Source organism: Danio aesculapii, unplaced genomic scaffold, assembly GCF_903798145.1.
Source record: "Danio aesculapii unplaced genomic scaffold, fDanAes4.1, whole genome shotgun sequence".
Taxonomy (NCBI): domain Eukaryota; kingdom Metazoa; phylum Chordata; class Actinopteri; order Cypriniformes; family Danionidae; genus Danio; species Danio aesculapii.
The window spans coordinates 1-20,000 of record NW_026613796.1 but is presented as its reverse complement, the minus strand read 5'-3'; the positions used below and the strand labels follow the sequence as shown (position 1 = coordinate 20,000).

The window sequence follows — 20,000 nt, the reverse complement described above, 5'->3', positions numbered from 1 at the left end:
GATAGATAGATAGATAGACACAGAACGACATAGATAGATAGATAGATAGATAGATAGATAGATAGATAGATAGATAGATAGACACAGAACGACATAGATAGATAGATAGATAGATAGATAGATAGATAGATAGATAGATAGATAGATAGACACAGAACGACATAGATAGATAGATAGATAGATAGATAGATAGATAGATAGATAGATAGATAGATAGATAGATAGACACAGAACGACATAGATAGATAGATAGATAGATAGATAGATAGATAGATAGATAGATAGATAGATAGATAGATAGATAGATAGATAGATAGATAGATAGATAGATAGATAGATAGATAGATAGATAGATAGATAGATAGATAGATAGATCAACAGAAAGAACGATAGAACGCTGGATCGATAGACAGTGTGTGATGTCACAGAGAAACTATCAATTGCTGTGTGTCCCTGCCTTTATTCAGCAGTATAGAGCAAACACACCTGACAGCAGCATATAGTCACTGTAAACATCTGTAGGGGGAACTCTGGGTTTGACATGACGCACACTTTCAGCAATTGCCCTGAAACAAACACACACACACACAGTATAAACCAGTGACACACTCTGATCAACACAGACTGTCATTATTCATTCAATGATGACAAAAAGACTGAATTAAGCTCAATTCTACACTGTCGCTCTCTAACATGATCTGTGGAGGAAGTAAAAACCGTGCTATTAAAAAATATAGAAATGATAAAGTTTGGTCTCTTTGTATTGAAGTTACTACTTTGTTCTCCTTTAATTATGTGGTCTTTTCAACTGTATTTCCTCACTAACAAGATTAAAACAGCATCCTTTAAATTAATTAAATCTGACCCTGTTAAGAAATTCTAATCTAATACTGATACGAGATTCAATTCTGTCAATATCAATTTCATAAAGAAATCTAAAGGGTGAGAAGAGATACAGGAATGAGGCAGACACACACCGGATGTGATCGGGTGTCGTTCCACAGCAGCCGCCAACGATATTCACCAAGCCGTCCACAGCAAACTCCTGCCAGAAAGCAGCACGGGAACGAAGTCAAACGTGGGATATCACGATATAATGTTTGTGTGCTGCTGCTTTACCTTTAAATGAGCCGCAGTCACGTCAGGAGTCTCATCATAACCTCCGAATGTGTTCGGAAGACCTGAAATATCACACAGAAAGCAAATACGATAACCACCTGACCAACAATCACCAATCACATGACAGAAAAGCAGATACGCATGAACGTGGATATACGAATATATGCATGTAAAGCTACTACGAATCCTCTTGAACATTAATAAATATATTCATATATAATTACTCCAATGTTCTTGGCTGTTTAGTGACATCTTGCGAATATATAGTAATAATAATGATAATAATAATAATAATAATAGTAAGGTTATGCAGGCTACATCAAACCATTTTTTTAGTTCTGCAAGATTTACATGATATTTTTTACATCTTATATGTTTTAAAGAAGAGAGTAAGTCAATTATTACACCTCAGATCTCTGTTTTATGTATAATAGTTTAGTTTTGTGGCAAGTAGCCGTTGAATAATCAGGATAATGCAGTGTTTCTCAACCACGTTCCAGGAGGACCGCCAACACTACACGTTTTGGATGTCTCCATTGTCTGTTACACCCATTACAGGCATTTCAGTGTCTGCTAATGAGCATGATCTGAATTAGCTGCGTTTGGTTAAGGAGACATGGAAAATGTGCAGCGCTGGTGGTCCTCCAGGAATGTGGTTGAGAAACACTGGGATAATGTACATACTTTCTGCTATGACAGAATAAACCCCTTAGACTTGTAAAACTTCTGAGAACCACCGGCTATCGTTTATTTGTCTGTCAGATTACAAGGCACAAACTCCTGCAACAGCAACGTCCTGAATAATTACTGCAGAAATGACTGGTTGTTTATAGTCTCCAAAATGTAAACAACAATGCAGCTCTATTCTGATAATTATGACTTTAATGCATGACTAATATAAAGTATATCATCATGATTTTCAGTTGTTAAATCAAATGTTATTGTCTCAACTGGACTGACCTGCGTTAGGGTAACAGATGACAAAGGCTGAAGTGCTCTTTCCTATGGCTTCAATGAATGGACGCATCTCAGACGCACCCAGAGCGCAATTTAGACCAATGCTGAGGCAGAGAGAGGAAAAACATGATGTTTATGCACTTATAAACACCTGTCATGATCACCAGCGAACTAACCACCAGAGGTCGCTGGTAAGCACTCACATTCACATGGACTACAACTTATGGACTTCATATTTCTGTCATGATCACCAGCGAACTAACCACCAGAGGTCGCTGGTAAGCACTCACATGGACTACAACTTACATTCACAGGGACTACAACTTGGACTACATATTCAGTCATGCCACACACCTGCTCTAAGTCTCCGCTGATTAGACTCCCACAGCTAAAGCTGCGGTCACACTTGACTTTTCCTCCCATAGACTTCCATTCATACGCACGTGAATGCATCAGAACGGAATCGCGGGGTCATGCGTCAAGTTTCGCAGGTTGCCGCGGTGCAAAGTTCAAGCTTGGTGAACTCTGACCTGCGAAATCGCATCACTTGACTGCGTGAGACCAATCGAGGGTCAAAACAGGACCTCTCTGGACAGAAATTTAAAACATGGACCAATCGCTCGTTTTTTTTAATGTCTAATCATCTTGTTTAATCCCGCCCCTTTTCGCAGCACCACACGACAGAATTTCGCACACACAAAGCCCGGTGTGACCGTAGCTTAATGCTGTTTCTGTAGTGTGGAAATCAGTCCAGAAGCAGCATCAGCTGTGGGAGTCTAATCAGCGGAGACCTCTGGTGGTTAGATCACTGGTGATCATGACAACACCACACACGCTTCTAAATTATTATAAATAAATCCTAAAATGTTGATTGTTAAATACTGCTTATTATTTATTAGTCGATTTATATTAAATTGTTGATTGCTAAAAATACTGCTAATTATTCTGTATTTACAATTAATTTTCTTCAGTACATATGTAATTTGTTTTCTAATGTTGTTTAATGTAAACATTACTAATGATTTGGCTATTGATAGATACATACATATATTTATACATATATATATATATATATATATATATATATATATATATATATATATACACATATATACATATACATATATATACTCATATACATATAAATATACATATACACATAAATATACATGTATATACACACATACATATATATATATATATATATATATATATATATATATACTTATATATATATACACACACACATATATACATACACACACATATACACTCACACACATATATATATACATACATACATACATACATACATACATACATACATACATACATACATACATACATACATACATACATACATACATACATACATACATACATACATACATACATACATACATACATACATACATACATACATACATATATATATATATATATATATATATATATATATATATATATATATATATACACACACACACATTTACATATATATACACACATGTATCATTTGTCATGGCAATTAATCATGTTTAAATTTTAGAGATTCGAAATTTATTGAATATATAGAGAGACCTTTAAATAAATAAAATAAAAAACATGCAAGCTTAAAGACCCATCATGAGTTAATTCATGAAAATGATTAATAATAATCTCTATATTCCCAATCCCTTTATAATATGCCAACGATCTTTACATGAAATTTTATGCATCCAGTTTAATTAATGACAACATGAGAGAGAATATTTTTATTTAAAAGCCTTCAAAAACTACTAAATTACCATTGAAAAAATGGTTTTCAAAATTATTATTATTTACATCACTACTTCGTCATTTGTTTTCATATGTTCTAGTTAATGTAGATACGACAAATGCTTTGGCGATATATTTGTAACATCTGCCATGCCAATAAAGCATGTCTGAACTTAATTTAATTGAACTGAGTGAGTGAGTGAGGTGAGTGAGTGAGTGAGTGAGTGAGTGAGTGAGTGAGTGAGTGAGTGAGTGAGTGAGTGAGTGTCTTAAATATTAGAGGTGTTACGGATTACAAATCACACATTTTGGATTACATTATTGTGTTTTAGTCACGGATCGGACCATTGTTCGGATCAGCCAAAAAGGGGAGAAGACAAATGTAATTTGCTTTCCATTTATTACAAAAGCAGTCCTGCAAGACACTTTTGGTTTTCACAAACAGAACTGAGAACCTGTAATTTAATTACAATTAAAATGAAGTCACTTTATTAATCTGGGGTCACCACAGTGGAATGAACCGCCAACTTATCCAGCATATGTTTAAACACAGCGGATGCCCTTACAGCTGCAACCCATCACTGGGAAAGAAATGATCAGCTGAATACAAATAAACAGTCAAATATTCTGTCACTACTACAGTTGCTGATGACGCTAAAAGTAGAACTCTAACATTATCATTTGCACAACCCATATTCATTTTTAGTCTCATCTTCAATAAATGATTCAGTTATTCACTCATAAAACTTCCTGTTTCATTGCTAGATGATCATTTTTAAAGAATTATTCACTAGCCTAGGCTGGTTGTCGCCACCTACTGCTTAAATAATGTAACTGCTGCCTACAACTTTCATTTTTGAGCGTTGTTAAATGCATATGACAGTGATTTTAATCTTTTCTATAAACATCAGTGGTTTTATCTAAACTATAAACTGTTCTCCCAGTACTTCTGTGTTATTAGACTGTTATAACACAGATTTGAATGCAGCGATTGGAAGGATTATTAAAAATATGCAAATCACCATCACTTATAATTGATGTTGCGTGGGTGTTGAGATCCAGATCTGTTCATGATTAATCATGCAGCTTACACTGAATGCATTAACGCAGGCTAAACAAGTAGTGACAGAAAACACCACCACATCCCCAATAACCCACCACAACATCTTCTGTCATCTTCATATTTTACAGGAAAGCCGAAATGCTTTCAAACGTGATTGAATGATGCGAGAATCGATCTCTTTGTGATCGTTACACATTTAGGATTAATCTACCATTTAAAAAAAAGTATTAATCCGCGGGTCACATGTGTTCCGACCGTGGGTTGTGATCCGTGCGCATCACAGATCAACCGTGATCCGTTACACCCCGAGTAGGGCTGCGCGATGTGGACAAAAATCATCTCTCTGTATTTTTAGGAGGAATGACGGTATATGATATATATCCAGTATTATCCCATAAGTGTTACTTGAGAGTCAAAGCCTTGATTAAAACTTTATTAAACAGTTTTTGAGCAAAATATAATTCAAAAAGGGGTTTCCCTCTGTTATTATCATCATAATTATCATTCTTATATTGTTACTTGTTGAAAGAGTAGCTAACAGCGAGATATTAAAATAGAAAAACAAATGTTTGCTAGACAAATCAGATAGGGCTTAGTCCGTTTATTAATCTGGGTTCGCCACAGCGGAATGAACCGCTAACTTATACAGCATATGTTTTACGCAGTGGATGCCCTTCCAGCTCCAACCCATCACTGGGAAACATCCATACACACCTATTCATACTCATTCATTCATTTTCTTTCCAGCTTAGTCCCTTTATTAATCTGGTGTCGCCACAGCAGAATGAACCGCCAACTTCTTATCCAGCACGTTTTTATGCAGCGGATGCCCTTCCAGCCGCAAGCCATCACTGGGAAACATCCATACACACCCATTCATTCATTTTCTTTTCGGCTTAGTCTCTTTATTATTTGGGGTCACCACAGCGGAATGAACCGCTAACTTATCCAGCATATGTTTTACGCAGCGGATGCCCTTCCAGCTCCAACCCATCACTGGGAAACATCCATACATACCTATTTACACTTATTCATTCATTTTCTTTTCAGCTTAGTCCCTTTATTAATCTGGTGTTGCCACAGCGGAATGAACCGCCAACTTCTTATCCAGCACGTTTTTATGCAGCGGATGCCCTTCCAGCTCCAATCCATCACTGGGAAACATCCATACACACTCATTCACACTCATTCATTCATTTTCTTTTCGGCTTAGTCTCTTTATTAATCCGGGGTCGCCACAGCGGAATGAACCGCTAACTTATACAGCATGTTTTACACAGCGGATGCCCTTCCAGCTGCAACCCATCACTGGGAAACATCCACACACACCCATTCATTTATTTTCTTTTCGACTTAGTCCCTTTATTAATCTGGTGTTGCCACAGCGGAATGAACCGGCAACCTCTTATCCAGCCCGTTTTTACGCAGAGGATGCCCTTCCAGCCGCAACCCATCACTGGGAAACATCCATACACACCCATTCACACTCATTCATTCATTTTCTTTTCGGCTTAGTCTCTTTATTAATCCGGGGTCGTCACAGCGGAATGAACCGCTAACTTATACAGCATATATTTTACGCAGCGGATGCCCTTCCAGCTCCAACCCATCACTGGGAAACATCCATACACACCCATTCACACTCATTCATTCATTTTCTTTTCGGCTTAGTCTCTTTATTAATCTGGTGTTGCCACAGCGGAATAAACCGGCAACTTCTTATCCAGCACGTTTTTATGCAGCGGATGCCCTTCCAGCCGCAAGCCATCACTGGGAAACATCCATACACACCCATTCACACTCATTCATTCATTTTCTTTTCGGCTTAGTCTCTTTATTAATCCGCGGTCGCCACAGCGGAATGAACCGCTAACTTATACAGCATATGTTTTACGCAGCGGATGCCCTTCCAGCCGCAACCCATCACTGGGAAACATCCATACACACTCATTCACACTCATTCATTAATTTTCTTTTCAGCTTAGTCACTTTATTAAACTGGTGTCGCCACAGCAGAATGAACCGGCAACTTCTTACTCAGCACGTTTTTACGGAGCGGATGCCCTTCCAGCCGCAACCCATCACTGGGAAACATCCATACACACTCACTCACACTCATACACTACGGACAATTTAGCCAACCCAATTCATCTGTACCTCATGTCTTTGGACTGTGGGGGAAACCGGAGCAAACGCACGCAAACGCAGGGAGAACATGCAAATTCCACACAGACACGCCAACTGACCCAGCCGAGGCTCGAACCAGTGACCTTCTTGCTGCGAGGCGACAGCACTACCTACTGCGCCACTGCGTCGCCCTAGACAAATTAATGCTTTTTTTTTTTTTTTTAAACCACCTACCGCTTGCACATTAGGCACACGCACGAATCAAGTCTTCCAGTTAAGGGGCTAAAATAAATCAATCAATTAAACAGAATAAACAAATACAATGATTAGAATATAATCTGAACTGAAGTCAAAATATGAAATAACAAAGCAGAACTCAGAGCTAAATGTGTTATAATGTAAACATAAAGAAGAGACCGTCGTGTAATAAATACTGAACGTATCATCAGTGAATATGAGGTGGTTTCTCTTTCGAAATGCGGTATAAATTCATCTCATTTTGGCGTTTTTAATTCTTTTGAACACATTCAGGTGATGCTTGTCAATTTGACAAGACTTCTATGTCAATTCTTGCTATCAATTGCGGAAGAAATGATTGCTAAAAGGTTTCTGATAACCTGTGCGCTGTGTGACGTGCGTGGACGCGAGGGGGAGTCAGATTTATCCGGGAGTCAGATTTCCATACAACACCGGCACTGCATGTTCCTCCATGTCGTGTCAGTGATGGGTCATTCTTGAACTGTTCGTTCATTTTGAACAAATCTTTAGTATGACTCAGGGAGTGAATGATTCATTTGCGCATGCACTTATTTGTGCAAGTGGAGCTCGCATGCTACCTTGGAGTGGTTTGTTTCATGCAGAATGCGCACGTGTGGCCTCAAACCACATCGATATGAACGATATTCGATATTTCAGTATCGTGTTAGGGAATAATATCGATATAACCCTAGAACTCGATATATCGCTCAGCCCTAACCCCTAGTAAACATATATTTACGTAAATTATTTACAGATCTATTCTTATTTTAGTTATGTAACATATAGTTGTTCGTTGTTTATGTAATGGTCAATGCTTTGGCAATACTGTGCATAACAATAATAATAAAAAACACTCAACCAGAGACAAAACTCTGATGAAAATAATGTTTTTTAAATGTGCAGAAGAACCTGATGGGCAGTAAATGATGACAGGGTGTGTTTTATGTGGAGGTGATGAAGATTCTTACCACAGCGGCTGAGCATGAGACACACTGATGACGAACGCTTCACCCGTCTGACCTGACAGAGTCCGGCCGCTCTTATCCACTATAGTGCCAGAGATCTACACACACACACACACACGCACGCACACACACACACACGCACGCACACGCAGGTCAGCTCTCCATCAACACACACAGAAGTGAAGGTGGATTGGGTGTTTCTGAAGACTTACCAGCACAGGTCGAGCTTCATAACTCTCCTCAAACAGACGGTCAATGGCAAATAAAGCCGCCTGACAGAAACACACAGACACTTCAGGTTAATGCAGTACTGATAAAACCATTGATACAAGCCATTCTCAACCAACACCAAAACACACTCATAATCAAGCAGGGAAGCACCGATCCCGATAACTGGATCGGATATCGGTTCGATACTGCATATTTTTGCTGGATGGGGAATTGACTCTGGTAGCGATCCGATCCAAATTATAAGCCAACAAAAGCCACGAAGGTAGCCTATTATAAGGCACTAGAAAGTTGTCATGTAGGCCTACTATAACCCAAATGTTTTGAAGCCATTTTATAGTTTAATATGAAGCACAGATGAATATTCACGTGGTTAAAGTCATGTTCAGTTCAGCGCTTCCCTCCGCTGTGCCTGTCAATCAATCTCCATTCATTCTCAATCCAAACTGTGTGTCGCGATCATGACAACATGAAAAACTCTCTCCAAGACTAACTGTTCCTGTTATTCTATATAATTCCTGTTTCTGTTATTATACATATTATATAATATAAGTAATTGGTGGAGAAATGCATTTAGTTTTGCATTAAATGGGTTAATTTTGACCTGCAGCAGGAGATCATTGCTGTTTCTAAATCTTGCTGCACTGTGTCTGTTAGAACAGCAGATCGCATTCACAACACTGGAGTAGAGAGGGTTATTACCTGCTCTTCACACACAAAGTAAGCCTACCTGAAACATTAAATTAGAAAAGGCTCAATAATACAGTGGACAGATCCTCAACGCACTGATTTCTTCCCTTTGTGCTGCTGTTTTGGAAGTGTTGCATGTGACAGTGATACAAGCGCTTCATTCAGGCACCGGTGCGCAGACGCGACATGCGCAGCTCCATAAGATTTTTCTCACAATAAGTTTCTGTTCTCTCATCCTTCCGACTGAGTTCTTTCTTCTGAGGGGAATACTTTAAGTGGTGCGAATAGTTTGTAAAGCCTGGCTCATTGTGGTCAAAGTAGTGATTAAATTAATAAAAGTGAAACTGACCGCCCGGCGCAGATGAATTGTCATTAACTCACTATAGGCTACTCTGAAACTGAATATCTCACTGTCATTTTTTATATTAACATTTCATTTAACAGACCTGCTTGTCAGTTTGTGCGCTGAAGCATATAAGCAGACCTTGTTTTGAGCTTCACCTCAAATATTCTTGTTTATTTTGTAGATAACTGAGCAACAAAATTACATTAAAATAACCAGCAAATTATACCAAACGATATTCGTTTCAGAAAGATATTTTTTCAGAGGAAAAAAAAATAATTTCAGACATGCTTTCAGTTTCTCCGTCAAAGAAAAATCTTGATATTAAAAAGGAAACCTAAGCTGGACCACGACAGATCAGACCAATGTCATAATGAACGCTCAAATAATGTAGGCCATAGTTTACAGCAAGCATCATGCAGTCTGTCATATACAGTAGGCCTATAGGTGTGTTATTTTTACTAAAGAATATATTATCTGAGTTTAGCTCCAGAGCTATAAAAACTGTATTATGTCTATAACGGCACAGTATTGGGATCCAAAAAAATGGTATCGGTGCATCCCTATAATCAAGGCCTGGATGAGGATTAAAGATCAGGATTTATAAAGAAAAAAACAATATGAAATTATATATTTGCATCTGCCTGACAAAATATTTGATAGTTTACCCTGCTGAAAAATCCAGCTTAAACTAGCCTAGGCTGGTTGGCCAGGCTGGTTTTAGAGGGGTTTTGGCCACTACCAGGCTAGTTTCCAGCCATTTCCAGCCTAGTCTTAGCTGGTCAGGCTGGAAAATGACCAGCTAAATCCAGCTAAAACCAACTTGACCAGCCTGGTTTAAGCTGGACATAGCTAGTTTTGGCTGGCTAGGCTGGTCCAAGCTGGTTTTAGCTGGTCATTTTGCAGCCTCACCAGCTGAGACCAGGCTGGAAATGGCTAGAAACCAGCCTGGAATTGCCAAACTATACCCTTTTTATCTTCTGAAACACATTTTTAAGATTTTTCTAAGATGATCTTTGTTAAAATTACAAAAAATAATAATACTATACTATAATAAATATAATAATTCAAATAAAATGCTTGGTTTTAGTGTAGCTTTGACTGAATTCTGATTATATGTATAATAATTAATGGACCTGATATGAAAATAGTTGCAGTTCAGTGCTTCCCACACATAGACTTTACTTGAGCATGCCGCCCAGGTATATTAACGGACACCCAAGTATATTTAATGAGTTTTTTAACCAATATTATCATCCTTTTACATGTTTTTGTATCCCCCAAAGAGCCGCGTTCAATTAACCAGTGGAAAATCTTCTGCTAGTGGAAAAGTACTGCTCGTGTGCGCACAATAACTGTTAACAACACTTCCTCTGACAGTCTCACATGCTCTGCAGAGACCCACAGGGATGTGCTTTATTGAGGTTTAAAAATGCGTCCGGCTGGTGTTTCTAAGGCCCCGTTTACACTAATAAAATGCACAAGTTTTGATACGATTACGCCATCCGTCAAGTTTTCGAGCGCCGAAAACAGAGCGTTTTGAAGGCTGAAGAGGACGCTTTGTTTTAAACCACTGCTGCTCTGTCTCAGTGTGGATGGGGGAAAACGATGACACCTGAGGCAGGCCTGCAGACATTCACCTATCTGATTGGGGCTTTTCCCTCAATATTAAGTAGCCTACACACAGTTCAGTCCTGCATCCTCTCCTTGTAAGTTCAGATTTTGCAAGTTTGATATGGAAAACAAACTCCAGAGGACACGTAGGGTAAATCTTCAAAGTGATCAGTGTACTTTATAACCTTATTCACATCACCCTGGATATGCAGTTTCACTTTCTTAACAATAACATGAAGACATGATATGAGGAACTGCCTATTTTCATTTTAATATTAACTTAACAGACACCAAAAATGTTGAGGCGTTGTGTAGCTACATATTTACATGAGCGTCGTCTTCACTGTGTGCATATTTATAACAAAACAGAGCCGATAACATCACTGCCTCCTTTCATTTTCAATGAAAATATAAAACATACACGGTCCCTTTCACTGAATATCAGTTTTAATAACCAATAATGGCCATTATAAAAGTATAACGTACAATAAGCTAATACAATATAGGAAATAAAGACAAGCGATCAGTCAAATGTGCAGAATCAGTGTACGCGGTTACATTAATTAATATATTAACTTATCTCTGCGCTCAGTAAAAACACGTTACCTGAGAACAAGTAACAGATTCAAAAGACCAAAGTCAGGGAATATGTCATTAGATAAAGACAACAAGATGAATTAAATATCACGATTAACAAATATAGTGAGATTAGATCCAGCGGTAGATCCTTGATGAACAGTCTGATGTGCACTGCTCTCATTGCTGCAGCACATGCCAGAGTGTATGTGTGTGACATGATGTGTGTTTTTAGCAGTCTAGTATGGACGGAGAGTTGCTCAGAAATGCTAGGTGAAACACCAGTGTGGACATGAATCGTTTTCATTCTAAGCGCCATTTTAAAACTATAACATATTAGTGTAAGCGGGGCCTTAGTCTCTTAGAGTCGACTTTTGCTTTCGCTTTCTAAACGGTTGCGTTTTTGCATCACTCTTTTATCAAAGACTATGTTCCACTTGGTTTCACAACTGACAGCACACAGTCACAAGACCGACAGACAGAGTAAATAATAGATTCTTTAATCTAAATGATTAAAAAAAACTCTACTGTATACTCAAAAAGAACGATGTGACATCTAAACTGGCTGCAAAATATATGTACAGCCAGTGTTGGGCGGTAGTGACGCTACTAGCTTAACTACATTTCTCAGTAGCATGGCGTTAGCGTCGCTACTTTATAAATCCAATAGCTTTTCAGTTGCAAAGCTATTTTTTTAATCAAGTATAGCGCAGTAGCATCCACACAAGCTACATTTACCGATCGCAGATCAATAAGTGACGGCACCAACATTCACAGAGCTGTGAGGCAGGTGTCTAGCCGATGAAGGTAAATCCATATGATGGCGAACATGATGATTTCTTCTTCTTCCTGTTATACGATGGTTGACAACAAACTTTTTGGTGCGTTTCCCAAAAACATCGTTAGCCAACTAAGGTCACAAGTTCTGTCGTTACAAGCATAGTTTGTTGATTTGCCGTTTCCCAAATCCGTCGCTCCAACGAACATTTGCAAATTGCGTCGCAAACTTGAGCACTCGCAACCACACATCTGGAGCTGAAGTTAGAAACATAGTTCCTGGCTGTGTACTATTCCCAGTTATCCCCCCTATGCCCTATTCATTTACAACATTCAAACATTCAAAGTTGGAATTATTAAAAATAAAAAGCATTAAGGTCGTCTCTCTCAGGTGTAATTTGCTTTCAAACTATTTTTACAGTTCAGTTTTAGCGACCTTCATGAATTTATGCTACGTCTCCAAAGCTTGTAAAAACAAACAGCATACGTTAATGCTTTTAAGTTATAGTAGGTTATTTATTTTTCATTCCTCATTTTTTCATTTCTAATACATAATAATAAAAATAATCATCATCATCATCATCATCTAGTATTATTAATATTATTATTAAATTAGGATTTTTTTCATTTCCTAATATATAATAAAAAATAATTTAATAATAATTAGGCTCATTATTTATTTATTCCTATGATTTATTGATGATAAGAGCTGCGCTTCAGTACCTTTGCGTTTGCTGTATCAAAGATGGTTTCAACCAGCAGAACATCAGCACCTCCATCCAGCAGACCCTTCACCTGCTCCGCATACGCCTCCACCAGCTCATCAAACGCTACACACACACACACACACACACACACACACACACACACACACACACACACACACACACACACACGAGCAGCACATGAGCACACACACACAGAAACAAACAAACTTGCTTAGTTATTTCTCACACACACACACACACACACGTTACAAAAAAAAAAACACACACACACACACACAAAAATGCACATGAACACACACAGTGTTCATTCTCACGCACGCGCACACACGCAGGATAAATTTCAGCACATACACACACACACTCTGGGTTCTTGTTCATTCCCTCTCACACACACTTACTGATGTTCCTGTAGTCTGGCCTCTCCACTGACGGAGACACTGACAGGGTTTTATTAGTGGGACCCAGAGCTCCAGCAACAAACCTCTTACAGCCTGACAACAACAACACACACAGCTCACTGTAAACACACACCACCACTGAGATCAGTCTATGCGTGTGTGTGTGTGTGTACGAGAGAGTGACCTGTCTGTGCAGAGACATCATCAGCTGCTCTTCTGGCGACCTCAGCGGATGCTTTATTCAACCGATACGCCTGAAACACAGCGCACACACACACACTCTCTGAATGAACAAACAATAACGATCATTTAATATCCGGTTAATAAACCACACTATTACCAGATCCTCCATGCCGTAATCAGCCTGAGCGATGCTGGTGCTGCTGAAGGTGTTGGTCTCGATGATATCAGCTCCAGCCTCCAGATACTCCTGCACACACACACACACACACACACACACACACACACAAACACACACACTTAAGTTACTTTGTCTGATAATTAATTGCTTTGATAATGATTTAAGGGGCAGCACGGTGGCACAGTGGGTAGCACGATCGCCTTACAGGAAGAAGGTTGCTGGTTCGAGCCCCAGCTGGGGCTCCTGTGCTTTATTCAGAAATTTATTCCCGCGCTGCAAGAAATCTGGTCGGGAATGCAGACCTCTAGTCTGGGGTACGGTTCGTGCAAACTGGTCAGGTTCACCTCTGGTCAGTGGCAGTTCTAGACCAGAGTAACTGGTCGGGGCAGTCAATTTGCCAGTGTCTCATTGAGTTTTGTTATTAATTTCAAAGCATTTTCCCAAAATATGTATCAAAATAAGATTTGTCAGGACATATCATCCCATTTGCTGAAACTCAGATAACGTTGTGGCCAAATTAAGAGTGGAGAAAAACGTCTCCAACAGTACACAGGGGTTAAAAAAGGCCAATAGTGTTTAGTTTTCCTCACAGCTCTGCCAGTGAGTGTTTGAGCTCAAGCACATCAAATGAAAAGCCAATAAGAAGAAAGGGGCGGGGCATGTCAGATCCTTGAGAGCATTTGATTGGTCAGAAGAGTTGATGAGAAACTGAAGTATGAGGAGACGTGAATAAAATCGTTGATCCAATTTAGGCGGAAGTGACAAACTGCAAGCTTTGAATGTTTATATCCCTCTTAGCTAATAGCCATCCTTAAAACGAACAGATAATTAATTATTTATTTAAATTTCACGTGCCCTTTAAGTAACGTACTGGAGGGGAGCTGTTTGAGCCGCCATTACGAGACACAGAAGCACACTAATGATGCGCACAGATGAACGGTGCATGATGAATGACCTTGTGGATGCTGTAGATGACGTCGGGCTGAGTGATGCTCAGGATGTCATTGTTGCCCTTCAGACTCTTGGGATGATCTTTGAACTCTTGACCTCTGAACTCTTCCTCTTCTAGGTGCCTCTGCTGGATCATGGTTCCCATTCCTCCGTCCAGAACCAGAATCCTCTGCTGCAGGAGCTCTGTCAGCTTCAGCCGGAGAGACGACGCTCTTCCTGATCAACACACATACACACACACTCTCATGTCAGGACATATGTAATGCTTTATAGGGCACTCATTGAAATAACCATCAGGAAAAAGCCTGGAGTGTTACTGGGGGATAATACAAGAGAGAGAGTGAGAGTTTTGAATGCATTGCCATATGCATCTGGCTATTTTATGGCAAAAACAGAACAAATGAATCACATTTTAAAAATATAATTTCAATATAACAATAAAAAGACATCAACAGCAGTAAATAATACATAAGATAAAATACATAACTAATAATAATATTAAAAAAACTAAAACTTTAAGGATTACTTTGGATAAAAAACTGTACAATTTTGGACAGATTGGCATTTAAAAATACTTAATTTAAAGTCTCTCCAGATATAAATTGTTGTCGGATAACATTACAATTAGGGTATTCCACAAGAATATGTTTAACAGTTTGGTTTCTGTTGTATACTGTGAATATTACAAGTCTTTTGAAGTATTATGACTTTAAATAAATAATTATATATATATATATATATATATATAAATAAATAAAAAACGGCTGGGTGAGTTGGCATTTCTGTGTGGAGTTTGCATGTTCTCCCCATATTGGCGTGGGTTTCCTCCGGGTGCTCTGGTTTCCCCCACAGTCTATGCGCTATACAGGAATTAATTAACTATATTGGCCGTAGTGTATGTATGTGAATGAGTGTGAATGGATGTTTCCCAGTACTTGGTTGCGGCTGGAAGGGCATGCACTGCGTAACATTTGCCAGATAGTTGGCGATTCATTCCGCTGTGGTGACCGCTGATAAATATGGGACTAAGCCGAAGATGAATGAATTGTTTACAAATTCTAAATAAGGAAATCATATTAGCAGCCAACGACTATCAAAGTACAACACTGTTCACAGTCAATTAAATAGTGTTAGTCATTCTTACAAATATCAAGCGAAGGTAAGGAAAAGTAAAGCAAAAGTAACCTAATGCATTGCTTACCATAAAAAATAACCTAGTAACGCAACTAGCTACTTTTTTGGAGAGTAACCATGGAGTAACTCAATATTGTAATGCGTTGCTTTAAAAAGGAGGAGATACAGCATCTGGCCACTTGGTGCACCGACAATAATCTGCTCCTTAACACCAGCAAGACCAAGGAGCTCATTGTGGACTTCAGGAAGGGACGAACAGGCTCGCATGATCCCATCCACATTAATGGGATGGCCGTTGAGCCTGTCTCATCCTTCAAGTTCCTGAGGACCCACATCTCAAAGAATCTTTTCTGGACCAACAACACCTCCAGCCTGGTCAAGAAGGCTCACCAGCGCCTATTCTTCTAAAGGCAACTTAAGAAGTCTTGGTGAACTTCTTCCGCTGCACAATAGAAAGCATCCTGACCAACTGCGTCACAGTCTGGTATGGAAGCTGCTCTGTTGCTGAGCGTAAGACACTGCAGCGGGTGGGGAAAACTGCCCAACGCATCACAGGGACTACACTGCCAGCCATAGAGGACATCCAGAAGAGACACTGTCTGCGCGGAGCACGCAGTATTCTTAAGGACACCTCTCACCCTGCTCACAGACTGTTCTCTCTCCTGCCTTCCGGCAGGCGCTTCAGGCTCCCCCGGACTAAAACCAGCAGACTGAGGAACAGCTTTTTCCCCAGAGCTGTCTCCCTTTTGAACTCTGCCCCTCACTGACTCTTTTGCCCCCCCCCCCCCCCAATACACCCCCCACACTCCTCACAATCACTGCACTATTTAACATTTGCACATTTAAAGTTTGCACATATTCATTGCACTGATTCACTTATCTGAACTGTACACACCCACTGCACATGGACATTTGTAATTATGTTTATCTATAAACTTCTGATTATTAATAGCATCCTGTACATATATTCATTTATTGTAAATCTCTGTTCATAGCTAATACAACCTGTATATAATGTTCACAGTACATCCATCTGTAAATATTACCATAGTTTTTCTATAACTGCACTTTATATCTTATACCTGTATCCTGCACTTGCTGCTATTGCACTGCTGGTTAGACTGAAACTGCATTTCGTTGCCTCGAACTTGTACATGTGTAATGACAATAAAGTTGAATCTAATCTAACTCCCCAACACTGCATATAATATAAGCCTAGTGGTTAGCTAGTGGATAGCCTAGTGGTTAGTGCGTAGAAACCTAGTACCAAGTTGCTCACGTTGAACCAAGTTCAATTCCCTGCTCGAGGTCCTTTGCCGTTCCTTCCCCTATCTTTGCTCCCCACACTTTCCTGTCTGTAAAATCTCCACTGTCCTATCCCAATAAAGGTGAAAACACCTAAAACATAATTATATTTAAAAAAATAGTTTTATTTGTGTTATTTGCACATCCTAAATCGAAAAATCATATTAGCAGCCAATGACTATCATATCAAAGCACAGCAATGCTCACAGTCAACTTTAATAATGCTAATGTTGATTAGATATCATATTTACATGCGATTCAAATATTCAAAGTAGTGTGGTAAACAAAATAGGGAGCACGCCAAGAGTTGTAACTGAACAAATGTAAATATTAACCCAACTTTACTTCAATCACTGCATATAACATCATTTAAGCGTGCTATATTGATGAATGACGCAACATCAGACTAATGGCTTCATTTCTGTCACACGACAGACAACTCCTGATCAGAAACACATCTGTGCACATCTGTCATCTAATGCGCTTTAACCAAACTACTGTCTCTTACAAGCCAAAGCGAGCATTTATATAACACTCTGCATCAAACAAAGATGAGCTGCTGCAGAAATCAGCCATTCCTCCAGACTGACAGCGGTGGTCTGATCATCAGACAGACCCGGACACTGCACTCACCGGCTGGAATCTGGTGGATCGTTGGCGGCATTGTGCCGAATAAAGTCCTGACGTGACCCGAAACAACCCGAATGAACACTTTAAAACGCTGCACTGTCAAGTCAGACCTGTTTTATTATGACCGCAAACACTGGCAAACTTTCTTCATGAGAAACTTTTGTGCAGTACACGTGTAGGAGAACTGCGCATGCGCAGCCTCACTTCTACACTGCTGCACATGCGCGGACAAATCAGAGCTTATGCTCAGAATTCTGCTTTATAATTTATGAGTTATAAAGTTAATGAGAATGAAACGTACCTGTGGAGGTTACGCAGGTTTCTTTTAAATGGAAATATTTGATTTATACTTTCGATCTGGCTATCTTTTAGTATGGCAAGCTAAATTAGCTTTAAATGCAACCAGTGCTACTCGTCATAATTACATTTTTTCCTATAAAAATATTGGTATCACTTTATTTTGATGGTCCCATTAATGCATTTTGTTGAATTTAAGTTAAATTGCATCTACATGCCAACTAATTCTCATTAGATAATAAGTAGTCTATTAGGTTGGGGTTAGGGTTAGTGTAAGTTTACATGTACTTGCAAAAATACTTATAGCCTAGATGAATTACCGTGTTTATACACATTCAGGATGCGCGCGCAGAAAGGTGGCAGAAAGAAACCGGGAGCGCTAGCATTTACGGCGAGGGAATGACATCCGATGCGGTACAGAGTTTGTTGTTGTCTTAGAAATAAGATATATTGTTTACATATATATATATATATATATATATATATATATATATATATATATATATATATATATATATATATATATATATATATATATATATATTTACACAATGCTTTCAGCATATTATAACAGCTCGTCACCCAGTGATAAGCACAGTGATTCGGCAAAATTAACATTAAAGTGCAATGGATACTGGATAAGACGAAATGGCCAAGCATCCAGCTCGAAATATACAATCTCATTGATGCTCCAAGTGATTTTAACAAGATGTGTGGTCATGTTCAAGAAATAATGCTCCATGATGACCAGATTCAACACTATGTAGAGCTAAAAACCGAGGTTCTGCCTAGCCAAAGACAAGGAAAGAAGAGGGAGCTGTACAAAGCCTGGGTAATCATCAACAAGCAAAACAACTGCATTCTGACAGCCAACTGCACCTGTACGGCAGGGTGTGTGAACTTACACATAGAGGTAAAGTATGTTTTATATTCGCACATTCAGACTTTCTCCTTAATATTATAAATTCATAAATGTATTATTTGCAAACTCTAAATAGTGAAACGTGGTAAACAATAACAGAGATAAACTTGGTTTTATATTCACACATTCATTCAGTGACAACTTGTGACACACTCCCTATATTGTTGACCACGACACTTTGCATATTCGGTCTGAAATAACCTGCAAGTGTGACTTGAAAACAACATTAACACTGCTTATTTGACTGTCAACAATGTTGTAAGTCCGAATGTGTAAATATAAAACCTGCTTTACCTTAATAACTCACACTTCGTTCTGAGCATTCAGTGTGCGCAGTTTAATTCACCATGTCTAACTGTTTTTGCTGAAATCATTGCTGCAAACAAAAACCAGTAATGTGTCTGATTCAGCAGAGCGTGAACTTACCTGATATAACATGACAACTGCAGAGTCCAGCATTTCTAATTAGGTCCTCACACCATTCAGCTCCCTTTAAGCCAGAGACGTCTGCATTCTGCATTAAAGCAGTGTGGTGAACAGTAAAAGTTAAGTTTTCGAATTTGGCATCCTACCGCACAACACCACATGTTTACTATTGCCACCGGTCTCTTGTTGCAACCGGGAACCCGTGTGACGTCATGTGTGACGTAGGTTGGTAATTCCTCTATAGTCAGTTAAATGTCTGCTGAAGGAGCAGTATCAACAGACAGTCTACTAATACTCAAATGAGAATTAATCGGCATGTAGTTGCAATGCTACTTTTAGTCAACAAAATGTGCAATATAGGGACCGTCAAAAT

At 38.9% G+C, this 20,000-nt stretch overlaps 1 protein-coding gene across 1 annotated transcript in view; it reads right to left on the bottom strand.

The window, feature by feature from the left end:
• The window catches only part of LOC130220408 (methionine synthase-like), a gene marked incomplete at its 3' end in the record, with an annotated part of 30,493 nt that extends 12,313 nt beyond the window's left edge, over positions 1–18,180 (bottom strand). Inside the window, exons 1-12 of the mRNA XM_056452703.1 lie at positions 17,986–18,180; positions 14,918–15,129; positions 13,942–14,031; positions 13,786–13,855; positions 13,602–13,694; positions 13,199–13,305; positions 8,460–8,519; positions 8,251–8,345; positions 2,080–2,180; positions 1,120–1,181; positions 978–1,045; positions 487–566 (exon numbers count right to left, since the gene is read on the bottom strand). Of these exons, the coding sequence (XP_056308678.1) occupies positions 487–566; positions 978–1,045; positions 1,120–1,181; positions 2,080–2,180; positions 8,251–8,345; positions 8,460–8,519; positions 13,199–13,305; positions 13,602–13,694; positions 13,786–13,855; positions 13,942–14,031; positions 14,918–15,129; positions 17,986–18,016 (1,069 nt within the window). The remainder of the gene's footprint in view (positions 1–486; positions 567–977; positions 1,046–1,119; positions 1,182–2,079; positions 2,181–8,250; positions 8,346–8,459; positions 8,520–13,198; positions 13,306–13,601; positions 13,695–13,785; positions 13,856–13,941; positions 14,032–14,917; positions 15,130–17,985) is intronic.
• Between the last annotated feature and the right edge of the window lie 1,820 nt (positions 18,181–20,000).